The following is a 22520-nucleotide window of genomic DNA, read 5'->3' as shown; positions in this document are numbered from 1 at the left end:
GAGCTGTATGCAGAAAACTATAAGACACTGAGGAAAGAAATTAAAGACGATACAAACAGATGGAGAGATATACCATGTTCTCAGATTGGAAGAATCAACATTGTGAAAATGACTATACTACCCAAAGCCATCTACAGATTCAATGCAATCCCTATCAGACTACCACCGGCATTTTTCACAGAACTAGAACAAAAAGTTTCACAATTTGTATGGAAACACAAAAGATCCCGTATAGCTAAAGCAATCTTGACGAAGAAAAATGGGGCTGAAGGAATCAGGCTCCCTGACTTCACACTACACTACAAGCTACAGTAATCAAGACAGTATGGTATGGCACAAAAATAGAAATAAAGATCAATGGAAAAGGATAGAAACCCCAAAGATAAACCCATGCACATATGGTCACCTCTTTGAGACAGGAGGCAAGAATATACAATGGAGAAAACACAGCTGCTTCAGTAAGTGCTGCTGGGAAAACTGGACAGCTACATGTACAGGCATGAAATTAGAACACTCCCTAACACCGTATACAAAAATAAACTCAAAATGGATTAAAGACCTAAATGTATGGCCAGACACTATAAAACTCTTAGAGGAAAACGTAGGCAGAACACTCTATGACATAAATGACAACAAGATCCTTTTTGACCCACCTCTTAGAGAAATGTAAATAAAACCAAAAATAAACAAATGGGACCTAATGAAACTTAAAAGCTTTTGCAAAACAAAGGAAACCATAAACAAGATGAAAAGACAACCCTCAGAATGGGAGAAAATATTTGCAAACGAAGCAACTGACAAAGGATTAATCTCCAAAATATACAAGCAGCTTATGTGGCTCAATATCAAAAAAACAAACAACCCAATCCAAAAATGGTCAGAAGACCTAAATAGACATTTCTCCAAAGAACATACACAGATTGTCAACAAACACATGAAAGGATGCTCAACATCACTAATCATTAGAGAAATGCAAATCAAAACTACAAGGAGGTATCACCTCACACCAGTCAGAATGGCCATCATCACAAAATCTACAAACAATAAATGCTGGAGAGGGTGTGAAGAAAAGGGAACCCTCTTGCACTGTTGGTGGGAATGTAAATTGATACAGCCACTATGGAAAACAGTATGGAGGTTCCTCAGAAAACTAAAAACAGAACTACCATATGACTCAGCAATCCCACTACTGGGCATATACCCTTAGCAAACCACAATTTTAAAATAGTCATGTACCACAGTGTTCACTGCAGCTCTATTTACAATAGCCAGGACATGGAAGCAACCTAACCTAAGTCCATTGACAGATGAATGGATACAGAAGATGTGGCACATATAGACAATGGAATATTACTCAGACATAAAATGAAATGAAATTGAGTTATCTGTAGCAAGGTGGATGGACTTTGAGACTGTCATACCGAGTGAAGTAAGTCAGAAAGAGAAAAACAAATACTGTATGCTAACACATATATATGGAATTAAAAAAAAAAAGGTTCTGAAGAACCTAAGGGCAGGACAGGAATAAAGACGCAGACACAGAGAATGGACTTGAGGACACGGGGAGGGGAAAGGGTAAACTGGGACCAAGTGAGAGAGTAGCACTAACATATATGCACTACCAAATGTAAAATAGCTAGCTAGTGGGAAGCAGCTGCTTTGCACAGGGAGATCAGCTCAGTGCTTTGTGACCACCTAGAGGGGTGGGATAGGGAGGGTGGGAGGGAGACGCAAGAGGGAGGAGATATGGGGATGTATGTATATGTAGAGCTGATTCACTTTGTTATAAAGCAGAAGCTAACACACCATTGTAAAGTAATCATACTCCAATAAAGATGTTAAAATAAAAATAAGAAAAAATGAAAGATTAACGTCATTGGTAAAAAGCACTACAAAAGCAGAAACAACAACAACAACAAAAAAAATGAGACGGGGACATACCCAAAAGGACAAGAAAAATGTTCACCAGAGAGTAATAAGGGTCTTTAAAAGGCAATGTATTGACACTAGGAAACAGGGAGGGGATGTGTGAATGGGAAAAAAATGCAAAAAACAAATGAATAGGAACTTTGAAGCTGACAAAGAAGAAAGCATGGGTGGCTGGGAGAGTGGTGGTCATTAACAGAAATAAAGAAATCAGGAAGAAATCTTTTAAAATGAAAGTATAATATCGTTTGATGGCTACTCCTAAGAACTAGGTTACCATTACTAGGAACTTAGCCCAGATAAGTCAGGTTTGACTAACCCCAGTAATAGTTACAACATGGTGATTGTGGGATCAAGTTATTAAGTTATTCCAAATACCCCAAAGAAAAATAATCTATTCTCTATTGATTATAATAAATGAGAACCAAATACAAGGAACAAAGACTTATCAACGAAGATATCATCAATGAAGTGTCATGTTAAATACACTAAAAAATAACAATTCATCTACCTCTACAACTTAAACACTGAATCATAAAACAATGTCTCAGGAAATGTTATACACATAGGAGTAATTATTCTTTAATCAATAAAGATAGCAAATTTTTACTGTAAGCATACAATGAATGAAAAACAGCAAAGAATACATAACTAGAATAAGACCAGATACAGACAGAGGAAAAGATAGCTATTAATGGGGTGGGAGGTGGGTGAAATGGGTAAGTTGGTCAAAAGGTACAAACTTTCAGTTACAAAATAATGAAGTTCAGGAAATGTAATGTACAGCATGGTGACTATAGTTAATAATAATGTATATTTGAAAGTTGCTAAGAGAGTAGATCTTAAAACTTATCACCAGAAAGAAAAAAAATTGTAACTATGTGTGGTGATGAATGTCAGCTAGAGTTATTGTGGTGATCATTTCACAATTTATACATATACTGAATAAATAAAAACTAAATTTCTGAAAGATAGTTATTAATGTAAAACAATGGTAAGGTAACCAAAGCCTAGTCCATAAATGCACAGGTGAACTCTTAGCCTACTCTCCCTGTGCAGAATCTCATGTTCTTTGTAACAAACTGCAATACCCGAGCTAAAGGGCAATAGGCAAATCAAACAAACCAAAAATAGAGAGATTATAATATTAACATCACACAAAACAGAATTCACAAATGTTAAATTCACAATGAAAATACAACTCATATGATCCTTTATACAACTAATAATAAGGCAGCAAAATGGTTTAAAAAATCTTAGTACCTTTATTTTATATATTTTCTTTTCAAATTTCTGTAAAAGACCATCGATTTTTACAGCAAAAATTAAGCAATTGAGACGCTTCCAGTGTATAGAGTAGTAAAATATAAGCAATGAGAACATAAAAGGTGGAGTAGGTCAATGGAATTGTGCTGTTGTTATGTCCTTACACTCTTCATGAAACAGTGTGATATTAATTGAAAGTAGATTATGATAAAGTAAACATGCATGTAATACTTATTCCTACAGCAGGTTATTACCTAAAAGTTTTGCCTTAAGTTAAATCTGATTTTCCAATAGAAACAATGGAATTAAATGAAGATGTTTTCCTAGGGACTCAAATTCAAGGCCTCCCTCTGGTGCTCACTGCAGAGTATACTTCGTTGTGGCAATGCCCCAAATTAGCAATGCACAGCCTGAGAGGAGGTCTTCTCCCAGAGCCCGCCCATCCTCGATGCTCCCCCCAACTGATCTAACATGGCTCCCTGTCTCCAGGTCAAAGCCTCTGAGGACACTCCTCTAACCACTTCACTCTCCACCCTTCTCTCTCCTACAATCCAAGGCTCTCCAGCCTATTGTTTTGCTGCAAAAACTTCTTTTGCACTTCTAGACTTTTGCACTTGTGTGCCTAGATGGGATGATTCTATAAATCTATAAATTCTATAAATTTTGCAACTTAAAAAAAAAATCTCAGAAATTCAAGGAAATATTGAAGAAACTGCAATAGTAGTGGGAGACTAAAATATCTGTGTCTGACAGATCAAGAAGATTAAAAAAATAATAATTTGGAGTATGTAAATAGTAACTTTAAAAATATAAACTTATCAATTTCTATCTAGAGAGAATCCACCTTACCTATTCCTACCATGTCCAAAGGATATTTGCAAACACTTAGCTTCTTTACTTTCTCCACATCTATCAGGCTTCTGCAGTAGTCATTTCCTTCCCCATCCAGCTTAGGTTCCATGGTCCACTACTCCAACTACTCTCTCACCCTCTTCAATCCTTTACTCCAATGAAATTACACTGCATCTGCCTAAAAAATACCTACCCATGATTAATTCATCTACCCACCATCTTTGTGCATTTTTAGCAAGCAACTGAATGCTAAGTATAACTCAGGAGAGAGAGGAATCACATCACTGTGTAAACCAGTGTCTTCACCCCCAAACTCTACGTAGTCTCATTGCTTCACACAGCCTTTTGATATCTATTTACAGAGCATTTACTATGTTTCAATGCCAGTTCCAAGAACTGATGATGGAGGGGTAAACAAAACAGTATGGTTTCTGTCCTCATGGAGCTTACCGTCTAATAAGGGAGACAGATATAAAAACAACAAAATAAACAATTATGTAATTTCAATTGTGATAAGTGCTTCTAGGGAAAGTATTAAGAGTACAGTCGGTCCATACGTGCCCAAGCAGAACCCATGGATACCCAGGGCTGAATGTACTATGTCATTTTATATAAGGGGCTTGAGCATCCATGGATATTGGTATCCACAGGGCAGGGGTTGGGGGAAGTGTCCTGGAAGCAATCCCCTGAAGATACTGAGAGACGACTGTATATTATAGGGGAACCTGGTTTAGTCTGAAATATCTGGATAGGCTCCCCCTGAGGAAGTGACACTTAAACTGAAATCTAAATTAAGGAAATTAGGTAAAAGGGATGGGGGAGGTGAGGAGGTGCTGGGCAAGGAGAATGAGGGATTAGTGTTCTGGCAGAAAAATCAGAATGTGTAAATGTCTGAAGACTAGTGAGCACATGGCATGTTTGACTAACTGAAAGAAGGCTGGTTTAAATGAGGCAGAAGGGAAGAGAGAAAAGTGGTGTGAAATGAGGTTAGCACTGATCAAGTCACTCAAGATTTTAAGGTCATGCTGAAGATTTTAATGCTCAGAGCAAAGGGAAACTTTTGAGGCGCTATCATCAAAAAAAATAGAGCTGGGGCTTCCCTGGTGGCGCAGTGGTTGAGAGTCCGCCTGCCGATGCAGGGGACATGGGTTCGTGCCCCGGGCCGGGAAGATCCCACATGCCGCGGAGTGGCTGGGCCCGTGAGCCATGGCCACTGAGCCTGCGCGTCCGGAGCCTGTGCTCCGCAACCGGAGAGGCCACAACAGTGAGAGGCCCGCGTACCACAAAAAAAAATAAAAATAAAAATAAAAGTAGAGTTTATTTTTGTGGTTTTTAAGTATCATTTTGCCTATAACGTGGAGAATGGATTGGAAGGGTGCAGGGAATCCTGTTACAAGGTTTCAGTTGTAATCCAGGCATTTTTTACTGGTGGCTTGGACTAGAATGGTAGCAGTGGAGAATGAGAGAAGTGGACAGATCAGAAAGATTTAGTAAGTAATCTGAAAGAGGCTGATTCATTGGACAGTGGCTGGTGTGAGGTGAAGGGAGGAGGGGGGAAGAGAAATACATCTCCAGGTTTGGGGCAAAGGAAGCTACCATGAACTTGGTTTATATATGTCAGTTTGACATGCTTGTGAAATATACAAGTGGAGATGCCAACTAGGCAAGTTGGATATACAAGTCTGAAAATCAGACGAAAGATATAGGCTAGACATATAAATTTAAGAATCATCAGAAAATGAATAGTAAACTAAGCCATGGCATGGAGAAAACTGAAGAGGGAGAAAGATGGTCTAAAAGGAGCCTTAATAACTTCTCAAAAGCTAAAGGTCAGGTGGAAAAGAAAAAGCTAAGAGGAGGCAGAAGCAGCAGCCAACAAAGGAGGAAGAAAACTAGCAGAGGTTGTTCCATAAAAGCCAAAGAAGGGAGTGCTGTAAGAAGAGGGGAGTGGTCAACAGCATGAAATGCTACTCAGAGATCATGGAAGGGACTGAAATACAGCCACTGGACTTAGTAATACTGAGTGACTTTAATAAGAACTTAACAGGAGCTCTGATAGGATGTGACACCAGGTTGGAGTAGACTAATGAGTACCCAGGAGAAAAGGAAATGAAGGCAGCAAATGTAGAAAGTTCTTCTAAGAAACTTGGCTAAGAAGGGGAGGAGGAAAATGGGGACTGGGAGAGTAGATGAAAGGATAAGTAAAGTAGAGAAAGGGTTTGGGGGTTTCTTCTTGTTGTTCTTATTTTTGTAGTTCAGAATAGAAGAGAAATAAGCATGTTGTAGGCTGAAGGGAAAAGAATCTAATAAGGAAAACTGAAGATACAGGAAAGAGAAGAATTTCCAATCTCAACTGTGACCTTCAAGGCTGATGGGCAATCGGTTTCTATATGTCAGCCCTTTCATCTCCATCACAGTTATTTCAGACCTTTCCACTCTCTTCAAACTTCCAACCCCACACCTCCTACTTTTCAAAATAAAGAGAGCAAAGAACCCATCAAATGGAATTTCAAATTCTTATCACAAATTTCCACCTTGATCCCATCTGTTCTTATCCCTCTTGAATGCCAAGTTTAACAAGCTTTCTCTCAACTGCAGTCATTCTTAACCTATGCACCTCTCCTACTTCTTCCATGGCTTTTGGGACATTCCTATTCTCCTATCTCCTTCCTACTTCTATGATGATTCTTTCTCTGTCCTGGACCTATATTCCTCTTTCTTCATCTGTGACTTCTCCTTTCATCTAATTATAAAATTGATTTTCTTTTTATTGTGTGTCATACCTTTCTAAGCACTTTCTCACATCTCATTTTGATCCTTACTTGTTGAATTGAGAAGTCTCAACTATTGAGATATAAACATAGAATACTTTTATTTTTCCCCCATATAACTAACTACTCAGTTGAATCCTAAACCTGCTGAGTATGCTCAGTGAAATTCCACAGTTTTTCAGTCACATTCAATTATCAAAGCTTGGTTTTTAAATCCCATCTACAGACAACCTGCCTAGCACAAGTGAGAATTACATGCTTTAGCAGATGCTTGTGGTGGGGAAGAACACAGCTTGTCCTCACGGTGTCTCTCCTCTCGTCCTCACTGTGTCTCTCCTCTCGCCCTCCTCTGTACCCCTTCAAACTCTCCTACATTCACAAACTTATGTCCTTGCCATAAGTGGCAGCTGTGGGAACACAGCAATATCCTACTTATTATAGAGCTCACCAGTTATCAGTGATGGATCTACTACAGTCATCAGCCAGTCCTTCTCCAGGGACTAAGGTGATACTGACCACCAAAAGAATCAAGTGCTGCCAGGCAGAGATGCACCCCTAATCTTTCTCTGAATCAATTTGAAGTCAGTGGTCTCTACTGATCTCTGCAGTACATGGTAATTTCTGCACAGGGAACATTCATGGTTCTCTAGGCAGTGATCAGGTTCACCCTGGCTCCCTCTGCCCAAGCAGTATCTGCCTCAACTCCAACAGAGGTTGGTATATTTTACCTAACCAAGTGTCCCCATAGGAAGCCCCTATTACTCCAACATCTTCACTAATGTACACAATTCTACTCTCACATAAATCGTGAGATGCACTGGGGTTCCTCTTTACTTGGTCAATGACAAGTCCCATCCTATCTCCTTCCAAAGAAAGCATACTACCGTAAAGTCCCTTCAAGCCCAGCTGGCATGAGCTACTCCAGCAAGCTTATTATGCTATGAAACTTCTAAGGGAGATGTAGGTACCACTCTCTATATTCAAGGATGCCCCCAATATTCCAGAGCCACACATCCAGTTCCCCCAGGTTGAAATGGAAAAAAGGGAATGGAAAGTACAATATGTTCCCAGTATGCTTTTCCCCAAAATCTCTCAACATATTCCACAGGCACCAAAATCAGCACGGCAAAGATCCAACCAGAGAACAAGATGCCAGTTTCCTGCAGCCATACACACAAACTTCACAAGCAATTCACGCACCACATCAAACTTCATTAACTGTGCACTCCCCAAAAGGCAATCTCCCCCTAGCCCACTTTATATGGAAGAAGGGGAAATGCAGTGGTGATGGTCAGATTACAGCTTTGCTGAAAAAGTCAGCTCTTAGCAAGTCATGCAGTGAAGTAGCTGATGGCATAACAGGCATGCCTTTAAACGAAAAAAATGAGAATTTTAGCCTCTTGATTAAAGAGATTGGCTCTGGTCAGCAATCCTGGTTGATACAGTTAAGATACTTTTTCATACTGTACTTATCATGTGAATTACATAATACAGGAGTTATTAACTGCATTTTACATATGAGACAAAGAATTGAACTGTGGTTACTTAACAAAGGCGTTGCACAAAAATCACGAAGAAGGATAAATATTGTCAGTAAATCTACAAAATAAAGGCTGAATGCACCTGTACAATGAGGATCTATAAAATGAGGGTTATACATCTTACAGTGGTACTAATCAAATGAGATAATGGATAGAAGTGCTTTTAAAATGAGAATAGAACAAAACATAAATAGAACTCCAGTTATTATATACCCAGCACATGGATAAAGCAAATATTAAACTGTATATTTTTACATCACCACCTGTAAGTCCTAGATGGGGAGAGGAGCAGAGTTGGGTATGAAATTAACTTTTAAGCTCCCAGATTTTATTTCTCAGCATAAACCTTTGAGCATCTTGACACAGTACAAAGAATAGAGAATACATTTCTACTCCTCTGTCAAAATCTTCTCCATTCTTTCTTTCTTTTTTAATTAAAAAAAATATATTTATTTATTAATTTATTTTTGGCTGTGTTGGATCTTCATTGCTACACGTGGGCTTTCTCTAGTTGCGGTGAGCAGGGGTTACTCTTCGTTTTGGTCCGTGGGCTTCTCATTGTGGTGGCTTCTCTTGTTGCGGAGCACAGGCTCTAAGCACACGGGCTTCAGTAGCTGTGGTACATGGGCTCAGTAGTTGTGGCTCACAGGCTCTAGAGCACAGGCTCAGTAGTTGTGGTGCACAGGCTTAGTTGCTCTGCGGCATGTGGTATCTTCCCGGACCAGGGATCGAACCCATGTCCCCTGGATTGGCAGGCGGATTCTTAACCACTGTGCCACCAGGGAAGTCCCTATATTGCATTATTCTACTTTGTATTTGAAAATTCTCATAATAAAAAGTTAAAAATTAAAAAAAAATGTTTTTAAATCTTCTCCATTCTTGTAATCTACAACTTGCACAACCAATTTCTATTACTGTTAAACTTTCACAAAGCTTTGACAGGACTGAAAATAAAAGCTACACTGTCTTTGTTTCATAGATATGTTGATTTGTATCACATTTTAGATTCCACATATAAGTGATATCATATGGTATGTGTCTTTCTCTTTCACTAGAGATGATAATCTCTAGGTCCACCAGTGTTGCTGCAAATGTCATTATTTCATTCTTTTTGATGGCTGAGTAATATTCCATTGCATATATATAATAATTTTTTAAAAAATAAAAGCTACACTGTCTTATGGCAAGTCTAGCTTCCCTGAATACAGTATCAGAGATAGGTGCAAGAGTTTCTGCTCATCACAGAGACATGGCTGCAATTGGTCCAACTCACTTCTATAAAGAAGTACACATTTGACAAATTTGATTTCTTCAGTCAACCTTTTGTTATTTTTAATCACAAAATCAAAGAATCTGCTGATCTTATTGATCTCTAGGGATGACCTAAAGATTATCTAGGCCCACATGCTCATTTTATATAAGAAACTATAACCCAAAATTAAATCCAATAGTGTTTTCTACCACAACATGCTGATTCATTCCACCCCAATGATATGATTTTCCTTAAAAATATTTTTCTTAAAACATAAAAAGTTTTACATGCTGATAGTAACAATATTAATTGTGACAACCAAAGCATAAATTTGGGTGATTTCAACCACTGTTCATTCTGAAAACTGCTTCTGAAGAGTCATATTTTTAGGCTAGTTTAAAACATTTTGGCTATTTCCAGTTTTAGAGGAAACATAGCTGTTGTGTCAACATGTAACTTTGCTTTGACCCTTCGGACATTTCAAAGGTTAAACAATGAATTCCAGGATTTTCAACCATGTTCACTGTAGAAACAGAAGCTACCTCTGTAATATTTCTATGATGATGTATCATTCTGGTTTTTCTCAAAATAATTTTATTTAGTATAAACTAATACAGTATATAGTTTGTATCTACTAAACGGCCAGACTTTCTAGTGAATTTTTAGAGCCATATTATGCTATGTGTCTGTTTAATATACTATTACAAATACAAGGTTATCTAAAATTAGAAAACACACCTTACAATGACATCCTAATCCCGCCCAGGATTGTTTACGGTTAGCCATCAATCTCACTTTTCCCTGATCACAGTGAATTAGAAGAGTGATAAGTATCTCAACAGAAAAGAAGCAATGTCCAATTAAAGACATTAAACAGGAAACCAAAGAATGTGAAAATCTCACTAATGCCACCTACAGTACCAATGGAGAACACAGATAAGAGATTTTTTAATAAATTGTGTATATGTGTACCTATCCCTTAATTTCTTGCCTAGGACTATGTATCAAGACAACTTTCTACCAAATCTTGCACAGAATATAAAAGTACATAAGTAGGTAATGCAAACAACAACAACAAGGGTACTCTTGAAAAATCAAAACAAAGAAAAACCTGACACACTCACAGAAGCAGAGAGTAGAACAGTGGTTGCAAGTGATAGGGGAAATAGGGAGATGTTGGTCAAAGGGTACAGACTTTCAGTTATAAGATGAATAAGTTAAGCAGATCTAGCGTATAGCATGGAGACTACAGTTATTATTAAAGTACTGTGTACTGAGGCAAATTATCAAGTCAGACGTAGCAAAAATTGGAGAATCTGACTTCAAATGGATTACAAAGCCTCAAAGCAAAGCTTACCTTACATTCCACCACACTCTGATCTGATTCACAAGTTACATAGATTTCATCTACAGCCCGGCGAAGATTGTCAAAAAGGAATGCCCAGTATCGAGCTCTTAGATCAATTTTCCGAGGGTGCCTTGTTTTAGTGGGACTTTTATCAAAGTGTTTATCTCCAGTTGTAGATGACGTTATTTTACAGTCTACTGTAGTGTTCTGATGAAATAAAACAAAACATGAAAAAGTATTTTTTAAAAGCCTCCAGGAACTGGATTTTTGTATAAATCAAATTTTTCAACATAAATACTTAAAAACATGACATTCTTCTTTTTAGCTTATATCACACTGAATTCATCAAAACAAAACTTCTCAACTTAAATAAAAGCGGCAGGTTTGTAAGGTCAATTACATGTTTCATTGAAGATTAGGATGATTTTAATGGTGAACAGACTCAGTCAAAAAGGAGCACTAAAGTGGCTCCTGATTTACTAAAATATGTGTATGGCACATTTACATACAGTAACAAATAACAGATACTAATTTCAACATTTTGAAATTGCTTGTATATATTCTTTTCATTTAGAAATGACATATCTATACTTATATTCAGTTACTGAATTTTATCTTAAACGTTTTTCCACTAAAAGTAAAAATATATAAATACAAAACAATTTACTAGAAAAGAACACTGATTAATAAAACCAAGCATCAGCTACAGAGCAGACTCACCAAATAAAGTAACTATAGTATTCTATGACCCAATGTTTCCTCAGCTGCACAGGCAGACTTTGAAAATACAAGATTATATTCTATACTTTTATAGACTGTACCAAAGAATCATTCCCCCACAAACAGGAGCGTGCAGTTTACATAAAGACCTGAACTTCTCACTAGAAGTACAAAGGAGTTGCTTATCTCTCTGTGGCTACTTAAACTGATAAATAAATAAATACTAACCTTGTACTACAGTTACAACAACAAACAATCTCAAGTTTCTTTGGGTTGTTTTGTATGTGTGTATGTCATTCCTGTTAGCTTGTTTGTTTTTCCTTTTCATAGAAGAGCCCCAGAGTGAAGAATATCCAAAATAGAAGCTAATACTCTCCTGTTTTATTTTAGGCTTTGGCCTTCAATGTAACAGTGATTCCTATACTTCAAAAATCTTTTATAGCCAATCTTCGGTTTATATAGAATCTTCACTATCAAAAGTCAAGCAAACAAAACATATATACTCACAAAGACATGCACACTTAAGAGACTGAGATGGAACTGCTCATCCACCACAGTCCCCCATCCAGACTAAGGTTGTCAGACTCAGCAAATAAAAATTAGTAAATATTTTATCTGACAGCCTTAGTCCAGGCCCAAATTCTCAACACTCAAGCAATAAAATTTAAAGTAATCATCAACAACCCACAAAACCTTTGCTTCAATGGCTCTCCAAGCACTTTCCAACCCTAATAGTAAATGATAAATCATGATGGCAAATACCCACTCACACGAATTTTAAAGTATGTATTATTAGCTCTACTTTACAGCTTAGAAAATTGAGATTTAGAGGTTGATTTGTCCAAGATCACATAGCCACAGGAGACTATCTTCCAGTTAGAACTCTGCAATTACACCACTGACTTCCCATTACACTGCACCCCAAGGCCCTGTGCTAACAACCCTTTACCGAATATTCCAGACCACCTCATTTCTCTTCCTATATACCACCCAAAGTTAAAATTAACTTGAATTTTCCTGAATTATACGTCCCTCACAAACTTCTTAGAGTGATCAGCAAAACACTAGTAGCTTCCTGTGAATTCAGATCCTAATCTTATAAAATTCTCAAAAATAATTTAACTCATCTTCACCCATTTATGTATTTACCCTATCATGCATCCATATGTATATGATTCAAATACTTTAACCAACCTTTCTTAAAATGTAGAATAGGCAAAACTGCTTTTAGGTTAAGATGTTTCTATTCTCCGTGATTGGTCTATGTGAGGCTTTTACTAAGAAAGACTCCAGAAAGGCAGAAACTACAGCTAGGTAATTCCATCTGAAGGGCAATGTACTATACAAATTTGACATTTAAGCTTGACAAAAATAGTAATACTTTATATTTGCACATTTATTTACATTTTATGAAGGGCTTTTGAAAACATATCATTTAATCATCACAGCAAACTATAAAGACAGGACAAATATTGAAATATTATTATTCCTATTTTGTAGATGACAAAATCAGTAAGATTCAATTTCTTGACCAAGTCAAAAGGCTGAGTGACAGAACTGGGACCAGAACCGAGTCTTCCAACTTCTGCTCCAATGTTCATAAAGCATTTCACATAGCACCTAGCACACAGTAGTACCCATATAATGTTAGGTATAATTATAGTGGGAAAGACAAAGAGGTGAAGAAATATGCTCACAGAAAAATGTGAATAAACTAATGGCAAAATTGCCAAATTTGTGAAGAAAGGTAGAAGAAGCATATCAAATTGTAGAGGCTGATAAGTTTGTATAAAGTTTCAAAATACAGCGCTCTTACGTACCACTGATAAAAATAACAGCAGTGATAATAATAACTGCAGTGGCATCTAATATTCATGTCATACTTGCTATGTGCCAGACACTGTGCTAAGTGCTTTCCATACAGTTATACTTCATTTAATCTTTGAAGCAATTTTATATCACAGTTACTATTATTAGTTCCATTTTATAGAGGAGAAAACTGAGGTTTAGCTAAATTAAATGATAAACCCAAGGTCTCACACTAAGTAAGAGACAAAGCCAAGATTCAAAATCAGGTAACTATCCCATTGTTATGACTTACTGTGCCTGTTTCCAAGACATTCAACAGAAGACAAAGCAACCTAAACTTCTGGAAAAAGCTAGACACAACTGAATCTCATGTTTTAAATAAAATTCAATATAACAAATGTTATACTATTTTAATCAATCACTTCTGAGAGAAAAAGAGGAAAAAAGAAAGAAAGGAGAGGGAAAGGGGAAGGAGGAAATTGAGATTTCTGACTCACCTCTCTTAGAACTCTCGTCAACTCCCCTGAGAATCTGAAGAAACCTATGGACCTAAACCTCTGACAACAGCTTGTCTTTTTACTGTCTCCATATTTAGTCTTTTCTAGAATGTCCTAAGGTTGGAATCATACAGTATGCAGCCTTTTCAGATTGGCTTCTTTTACTTAATAATATGCAATTAATTTCCTCCATGTCTTTTCATGGCCTGATAGCTCATTTCTTTTTAGAGCTGAATGTACCACAGCTTATTTATCCATTCACCTACTGGATATCTTGGTGGCTTCCAGGTTTGGCAATTATGAAAAAGGCTGCTATAAACATCCATGTGCATGTTTTTGTTTAGACATAAGTTTTCAACTCATCTACATATATACCAAGGGCATGACTGCTGATCACAAGGTAAGAGTATGTTTACTTGTGTTAAGAAATTGCCAAACTGTCTTCCAAAGTGGCTGAATTTCCACTCTGAATTCCCACCAACATTGAATGAGAGTTTCTTGGCTCTTCATCCTCACCAGCATTTGGAGTTATCAGTGTTCCCAATTTTGGTCATTCTAATAGGTGTGTGGTGGTAGCTCATTGTTTTAATTTGCATTTCCCTGATGACATATGATGTGGCACACCTTTTCATATGCTTATCTGCCATCTGTACATCCTCTTTGGTGAGGTGTCTGTTAAGGTCTTTGGCTCATTTTTCAATCAGGTTGTTTCAATGATTGAAACATTGAAACATGTTTAAAAAAAGAGTCCTTTGTATGTTTTGGATAACAGTCTTTTACCAGATATCTTTTTCCAAATATTTTCTCCCAAGTCTGTGACTTGTCTTCTCATTCTCTTGACATTGTCTTTTGCAGAACAGAAGTTTCTAATTTTAATGAAATCCAGCTTATCACTGATTTCTTTCAGAGATCATGCCTTTGATACTGTACCTAAAAAGTCATCACCATATTCAAGGTCATTTAGGTTTTCTCCTATGTTATTGTCTAGGAGTTTTATACTTCTGCATTTATGGTCAATAGTCCATTTTGAGTTAATTTTTGTGAAGAATGTGAGGTCTGGGTCCGGATTCATTTTTTTTTTTTTTTTTGTCGTATGGATGTTCCAGCACCATTTGGTGAAATGACTACCTTTGCTCCATTGTATTGCCTTTGCTCCTTTGTCAAAGATCAGTTGACTAATTACGTGGGTACATTTCTGGGCTTTCTATTCTGTTCCATATATCTATTTGTCTTTTCTTTTGCCAATATCACACTGCCTTGATTACTGTAGCTTTACAGTAAGTCTTGAAGTTGGTTAGTGTCAGTCCTCCAACTTTGTTCTTCTCCTTCAATATTTTGTTGCCTATTCTGGGTCTTTTGCCTCTCCATATAAACTTTAGAATAAGTTTATTGATATCTACAAAATAATTTGCTGGGATTTATTGAATATATTCTTCAACCTGGGAAGAAATGACATCTTGACCATATTGAGTCTTCCTATTCATCAACATGGAATGTCTCTCCATTTATTTAGCTCTTTGAGTTCACTCATCAGAGTTTTATAGTTTTCCTCATATAGATCTTATACATATTCTGTTAGGTTTATACGCACCTATTTAATTTTGGGGAGTGCTGATATAAATGGTATTGTGGTTTGGGGTTTTTTTTAAGATTTTATTATTTTATTATTTATTTATTTTATTTATTTATTTTTAGCTGTGTTGGGTCTTCGTTGAGGCATGTGGGATCTTTCACTACGGCACGCGGGCTCTTCATTGTGGTGTGCGGGCTTCTCTCCAGTTGCGGCATGCGGATTTTCTCTCTCTAGTTGTGGTGCGTGGGCTCCAGGGCATGTTGACCCTGTAGTTTGTAGCATGTGAGCTCTCTCGTTGAGGTGCATGAGCTCACTAGTTGTGGCGCGCAGGCTTAGTTAGTTGCCCTGCAGCATGTGGGATCTTAGTTCCCTGACCAGGGATCAAACCCTGCATTGTAAGGCAGCTTCTTTACCACTGGACCACCAGGGAAGTCCCAATGGTATTGTGTTTTTAATTTCAAATACCACTTATTCACTGCTGGTACACAGGAAAACAACTGACTTTTTTATGTTAATCTTGTATCTTGCAACCTTCTGTAATCAATTATTAGTTATAGGAGTTTTTTTGGTTGATTCTTTCAGATTTCTTACATAGATGATCATGTCATCTACGAACAAAGACAGTTTTATTTCTTCCTCCCAATCTGTATACCCTTTATTTCCTTTTCTTGTCTTATTGCATTAGCTAGAACTTCCATTAAGATGTTGAAAAGCAATGGTGAAAGGGGACATCCTTACCTCATAACTGATCTTAATGGGAAAGCTTCTAGTTTCTCCCATTAAGTATCATGTTAGCTGTAGGGTTTTGTAATTTTTTTTAATTAAGTTGAATAAGTTCCCCTCTATTCCTAGTTTAGTAAAAGATTTTTATCATCTTTTCTAGGTGTAGAATTTTGTCAAAGTTTTTTTCTGCATCATTGATATAAAAGTAGGTTTTTTCTTTTTTATCCTGTTGCTGTGATGAATTCCATTGATTTATTTTAAATTACGAACCAACCTTGCACCTCTGGGATAAATCCCACTTGCTCATGGTGTATCATTCTTTTTATTGTGGGATATGATCTGCTAATATTTTGTTGAGGATTTTTCTATCTATGTTTGTGAGAGTCACTGGTCTGCAGTTTTCTTGTAATGTCTTTGTCTGGTTTTGGTGTTAGAATAATGCTGGCCTCATAAAATGAGTTAGGAAGCATTCCCTCTGCTTCTACCCTCTAAAATGGATTGTAAAGAATTGGTATAATTTCTTCCTTAAATGCTTGGTAGAATTCAACAGTGAATCCACCTGGGCCTGGTACTTTCTGTTTTGAAAGGTTATTAATTATTGATTTAATTTCTTTAATACATTTAGGCCTATTCGGAGTGTCTATTTCATCTTGAGTGAATTTTAACAGATTATGTCTTTCAAGCTATCAGTCCATTTCATCCTGGTTATCAAATCTGTGGCAAAGAGTTGTTCATGGTATTATTTTATTGTCCTTTTAATGCCCATGGGATCTGTACTGAAATGAATAAGTAGGGACATGCAATAGGACTTTGGGACAGTACTATCCATATGAGGTTAGCGGTCATAAGTGTCAAAAGAGCCTTTCAACATAACTGATACTTTTCTCCTGCCACTTTCAAATGCATGGGGCACAGAGCAGAATAGGCAGAAAAGTGGCTGTAATGAGGACAACTCTGTCAAGCGTGTACTACCAAGGGGCAGGGTAGCCAGACAGTTGGGAGAGTGGGCAAGAAGGCAATTGTGACAGACAAACCATAGAATCTCAGGTGGATATCCAGGAAAGTGTGGTCATATGGAGGATGAGGGATAATGAAAGGGTGGTAGGATCAGTAAATTATAGATTGCATGGGGTTGAAGAATTGTTAGAGTCACATGATCACAGACAATAAGGCAGGAGGAGAGATGACAGGTAGAAGATGGGATGGCTGAGATTGAGATCCTGGAGAGAGAGTAGTTGTTAGTGAGAACAAGGCAAGAGTCTGACCATCGGAATGAGTAGAAGACAAAACTATTGGAGGAAAGAAATGCAAGAAATTGAGAGGACGGCAGTAATGGTGTAGAGCATGCAGTGAGCCTGAAAATTATATCTTCAAGGAATAAGAAGTGACCTGGAAATCTGTAAGTGCTGCAACATGTCTGATGGCATGTCCTTCAAATCTGAGGAGTTTTAGGAGATGGGAGGGAGAACTGCCCGAAATGCCAGTGAGGAGCAAGCAGGAAACCTAAGCCACCTCTAGGATCACAGGTAGGAGTGCTGTGGGGGAAGAAAACAACTACTACTTAAAACAACTGTGGAGGAAGCAGTATCCCCACACGTGAGTTGGAATTTACCTAAAACAAGAAGGTAAAGGGAATGTGCAGGGAAGAGAGGAACAAAGAAAGTTTTGCTGATGGCAAACCTACTTCTAGAGGGCAAAGTTGTAGGATTTCACAAGTAATCCAGAGGCATTTCCCTGATTACTACTGAAACTGAGCATCTTTTCACAGGTTTACAGGCTATTCAGGTTTCCCCCATTTTTTATTGGGTTATTTGTCCTTTTTCTGATGAATTTTAGCTCTTTATGAAGTCTTTGATGAATGGTATCTTCTCCCAGTCAATCTCACCTTTAACTTTGTTTAAGTGAGTTTTTTAGTATATAAATTTAATTTTGATATAACATATCCATCAGTTATGCTTTTTGTCTTGTCTAGGAAAGCCTCTTCTAATTCAAGGTCATAAAAATATCCTTCCAGATAATCTTAATTTTTTTGTTTTCTCATTTGGTCTTTAGCCCATCAATAATTTTTTTTATATTACATGAAAATATCCTTATATTTTATTTGTAATTTAATTGCATTACAGTCAGAGAACATGCTGTGTCTGACTTCTATATTCTTGTCTGACTTGTATTTACTGAGACTTCTTTATAACCTAGGATGTGATCAATTTTTGCATGTGCTTTGTGTACACTATTTGAGTGCCAATAAATACACACATATACATGCATACATATACATACATATATGTATATGTATTTATGAGATCAATCATAATTGCATCTTAATTCTATCTTCTTGCTATTTATTCCTGCTTGATCAGTTTCTGAGTAAGGGATATGAATATTTACCACTATGATCATGAATACACTTTTCTCCTTGTAACTCTGTTAGTTTGGGCTTTAAATATTTCAAGCCCATGCTGTTAGGTACCTAAAAGTTTTGTACTTTTATACTTTTTGGATGATTATTCTTTTCACCATTATATAATTTCTATCTTTCTGTAATCAATGCTTTTCATGTTGAAGTCCACCTGGTTTGATATGAATATTGCTATTCTAGCTTTAGAGCACATCTAGAATATCAAGTATTTTGCCTGGATTTTTTTCTCTTTCTTTGTTTTAAACTTTCCTTGAAGTTTTAAATATGTCTCTTATAAGCAGTATACAGCTCAATCTAAAATGAGAGGTTTAATTCAATCATCTGACTTTTAAGAACTGAATTTAATCAGTTTACATGTATTGATATTATGTTTGCTGAAATATTTATACTTAGTATCTACCATTATCTTTCATGTTTTTCACTTACTATGATTTTTCTTCTTTTTTTCTTTCTCTTTCCTTCTATTTAGTTGAAAAGCTTTGGTTTATTCACTTTCTCTTTTCCTCTGTTTATTTGGAAATTGTGCCCGCTTGTTTTAGTCCTTTAGTAGCTAGCCTTAAACAAAGACTTCTTCCTAAATAAGACAAGGATTTTATCACGTTAACTCCCTTCCAAACTCCCTATGGTCTTCTGTGTTAACACTGTTTAAGATTATAGCTCCACCTTTCTAAATTTAGTTGTGTGAGTGTTTTTGAAAACCATCAATAGTTAATGAGATTTACTAAAATATTTTACAGCTATCCTTTTATCAAGCTCCCTCCTACAGGTTACCTTTTCTTCTTGCTGAAGTATGTCTTTAATAGTCCCTTCATTAAGCATCTGTAGGTGGCAAACCCTTAGCCTTTGTACATCTAAAAATGGCTTTATTTCACTCTTGCACTTGAATGATCATTTGAATGGGTACAGACTTCTGGGTTATAAGTTATTTCGCCTTATAACTTTGTAGATATTGGTCCACTGTTCTTTTGTTCATTACAAGATTATTGTTATTCCTCTGTGCTTTTGTTTACTTCCTGGTATTTTAAGAGTTTTATCCTTAACATTTTGCAGGTTCTCTAGAATGTATCTAGGTATAAATCTATTTTTATTTACCCTGCTCAGCTCTACAGTTATGCTCTGAATCTCTTGAGAACTCAAAGTAAGGAAAATTTTAAACATCATTTTTCCAAATATTGCATGCCCACTATTTATTCTCTATTTCAAAAGTCCTAGAAGGCATATGTTAGAATTTCTCATTCAAATTCTCTTTCCAATTTTCCATCTCTTTAGTTCTCTGAGCTACGTTCTAAATCCTCTTAAGTAGTTAGTGTCTTCCAACTCACAAATTCTCTCTTTAACTAATCTCTCTGTCCAATATATCATTTATTCTTACTAATTGCAGGTACGAATAAAAAATTAAAATTTCACGGACAACATTTTCATTTGTAAGATGTTCACTTTTATCTATAAATGTTCAAAATTCATATCCATCTTTTATTTCAGAATTTTCCTTTTTGCGTTATATTTAATCTTTCCTTTGAGGAATTTAAACTTGTTTATTTGAAAGTCCTCTTTAGAAAAATGACCATTTTTCATTACCTCAGGAGTAAATTCTCTCATTTGTGGAATGTGTTGTTTATATCTTACGGTATTATTTTCCTCATGTGCCTTGATATTTTGTTTTGCAAACTTATTTTGCATTTAAGTTTGTTTTATTTCAGTTTTTCACTTCGCTCACCCTAACTACATGTGTACTAGTTTTATGTTTACCATCATCTGGCCCACCATGGTCCCCTTCCAGAGGCCTTTTATTGGGGACTTAAAGCTCTCATCCTTCAAGAATATAGCAGACCCAGTCATGAACCAGAGGGCCACTCTCTTTTATTGCTTCAGATGTCAATTATCACAGGCCACAACCCCAGGCAGATTGTAGTGTTCTTTGTCTCCTAGTGCAGAACACTGCACAAGCCTAAAGTTTTATGCCATGAGCCTGGATCTGTTTTCCCACCACAATCAGGGTGTTTCAGCCTCCCTTATATAGGACTTGTCCAGTAAGTGTGTCCCCAACTCCACTTATCTGTGAATATATGTGTTTGTTTTATTTCTGATCCAGAGAGATTTTTATTTTATTTTTGAAAATCCCTTGTCTCTTTAATTTTTAAAAAATATTTTATCATTGATGCCTCTTGTATGAGAGGACTAGGGAATATTTTATGAACTCACAATGCCACCTTGATTAGAAGTCCATGTTTTCCTTATGTGTAGTTTGGGGTTTACATAATACATATTGGTATATTTAATAACATCAAACTAAAATAATATATATGAAAAGTTCAGGGAAAATAACTACAGATTACAGAGCTAACTATAAATATGCCAAAACACTTTTAAAAATAAGGTAGGCTTGTGTTCTCTAAAATTTTAGTAGAACAATCTGAAAAATTTTAGATTCAATACATCTTTATTATCCTACATCCAAAAGACTTCATTATACCTAGAAAGTAAATCATAGAAGAATCACAAATATGGCAGGTGCAGCAGAGGAGTTAAGAAGATAAACTGTAGAAATTGATGGCATGGGTTCAAATCTTGGCTGTGTCACTTACTAGTAAGTTACATAACCTCTCTCTACCTCAGTTTTCTCATTTGTAAATGAAGAATAATGCCTACATCAAAGGGTTGTTATAAGAAACAAATTAATATCTGTAAAGTATTTAGTACAAGTTAGGCACATAATACTACATACACATTTGTTAAATAAAGGATGTTACATTAAATTTTTATATGAAGATAAAATATGCAATATTCAAATCCTGAAAAATTAGATTTTATAATTGAAATTAATCACAAAAAAGTAAACAGTTGTATATGCTGTACCTGTTTTGTCGTTTTATGAGTGCCTTGAATTGTCCTCTTTGATTTTCCACCAGTTTGACATTTAGATTTTCCTTCAAGGCAAAAATAGATAAATATATAGATCAACAAACAGATAATATAAAACTGAACTGTGCAAATTATCCAGGCATACTAACACATAATCTCCTTCCAGAGACCACAGAACAATCTATACATGGCCAACATGAACTACAGATGTCATAAAAAACAAATTTCCAAGGTCCCAGAGACTGCTTTTATTGAATGGCTTCTCAGAATAGGAAGAAAATCAACTTCTTCAAGAAGTCAGATAGTCTGATAATTTAAAAACAAAATCAGGTTAGTGACACTCTTCAGCTTATATATAGCTCCTGTGAAAATAGTTCTTTGAATTCAAATTTTAGTTTGACAATAAAATTAAGAATACATGTTTTTTTTGTTTGTTTGTTTTTGCAGTACGCGGGCCTCTCACTGCTGCGGCCTCTCCCGCTGCAGCGCACAGGCTCCGGATGCGCAGGCTCAGCGGCCATGGCTCACGGGCCCAGCCGCTCTGCGGCATGTGAGATCCTCCCGGACCAGGGCACCAACCCGTGTCCCCTGCATCGGCAGGCGGACTCTCAACCACTGCGCCACCAGGGAAGCCCAAGAATACATTTTTTTACCATATAAAAACTCAGTATTTTCTGTTTTAATTTATCTGATTTATGAAATATATAGTTTCATTTTGAAAAGGGACATTTTCAGTTCTTTGTATTTCTGCAGCAGATACAGCTTTCTCACTTGCTCTTTTTTATAAGAAAGACACTAACTACTGTTTTATAATCACTCTATTCTTGAGAGCTATTCCAAAACAGGAGTAAAATTCTGTAATGTACAACAGACTCGTTTTCCTTTTTGCAAAATAATTTTGGGCCAAGACCCCTGAAGCAGTACAAATGAAATGAACCATAACACCTACTATCAATTTATC

General features: G+C 36.5%; 1 protein-coding gene across 4 annotated transcripts in view; it reads right to left on the bottom strand.

Annotated features, from left to right (window-relative positions):
- The window catches only part of SCAPER (S-phase cyclin A associated protein in the ER), a 493982-nt gene that overhangs the window by 413108 nt on the left and 58354 nt on the right, over positions 1–22520 (bottom strand). For all 4 annotated transcript variants that reach the window (XM_073801292.1, XM_019950258.2, XM_019950268.3 and 1 more), the window contains exons 4-5: positions 21554–21624; positions 10966–11163 (exon numbers count right to left, since the gene is read on the bottom strand). In XM_073801292.1, the coding sequence (XP_073657393.1) occupies positions 10966–11163; positions 21554–21624 (269 nt within the window). The remainder of the gene's footprint in view (positions 1–10965; positions 11164–21553; positions 21625–22520) is intronic.

This window comes from Tursiops truncatus, chromosome 2 (assembly GCF_011762595.2).
Source record: "Tursiops truncatus isolate mTurTru1 chromosome 2, mTurTru1.mat.Y, whole genome shotgun sequence".
In the NCBI taxonomy this organism is placed as follows: domain Eukaryota; kingdom Metazoa; phylum Chordata; class Mammalia; order Artiodactyla; family Delphinidae; genus Tursiops; species Tursiops truncatus.
This window is presented reverse-complemented; position numbering and strand designations above follow the sequence as displayed.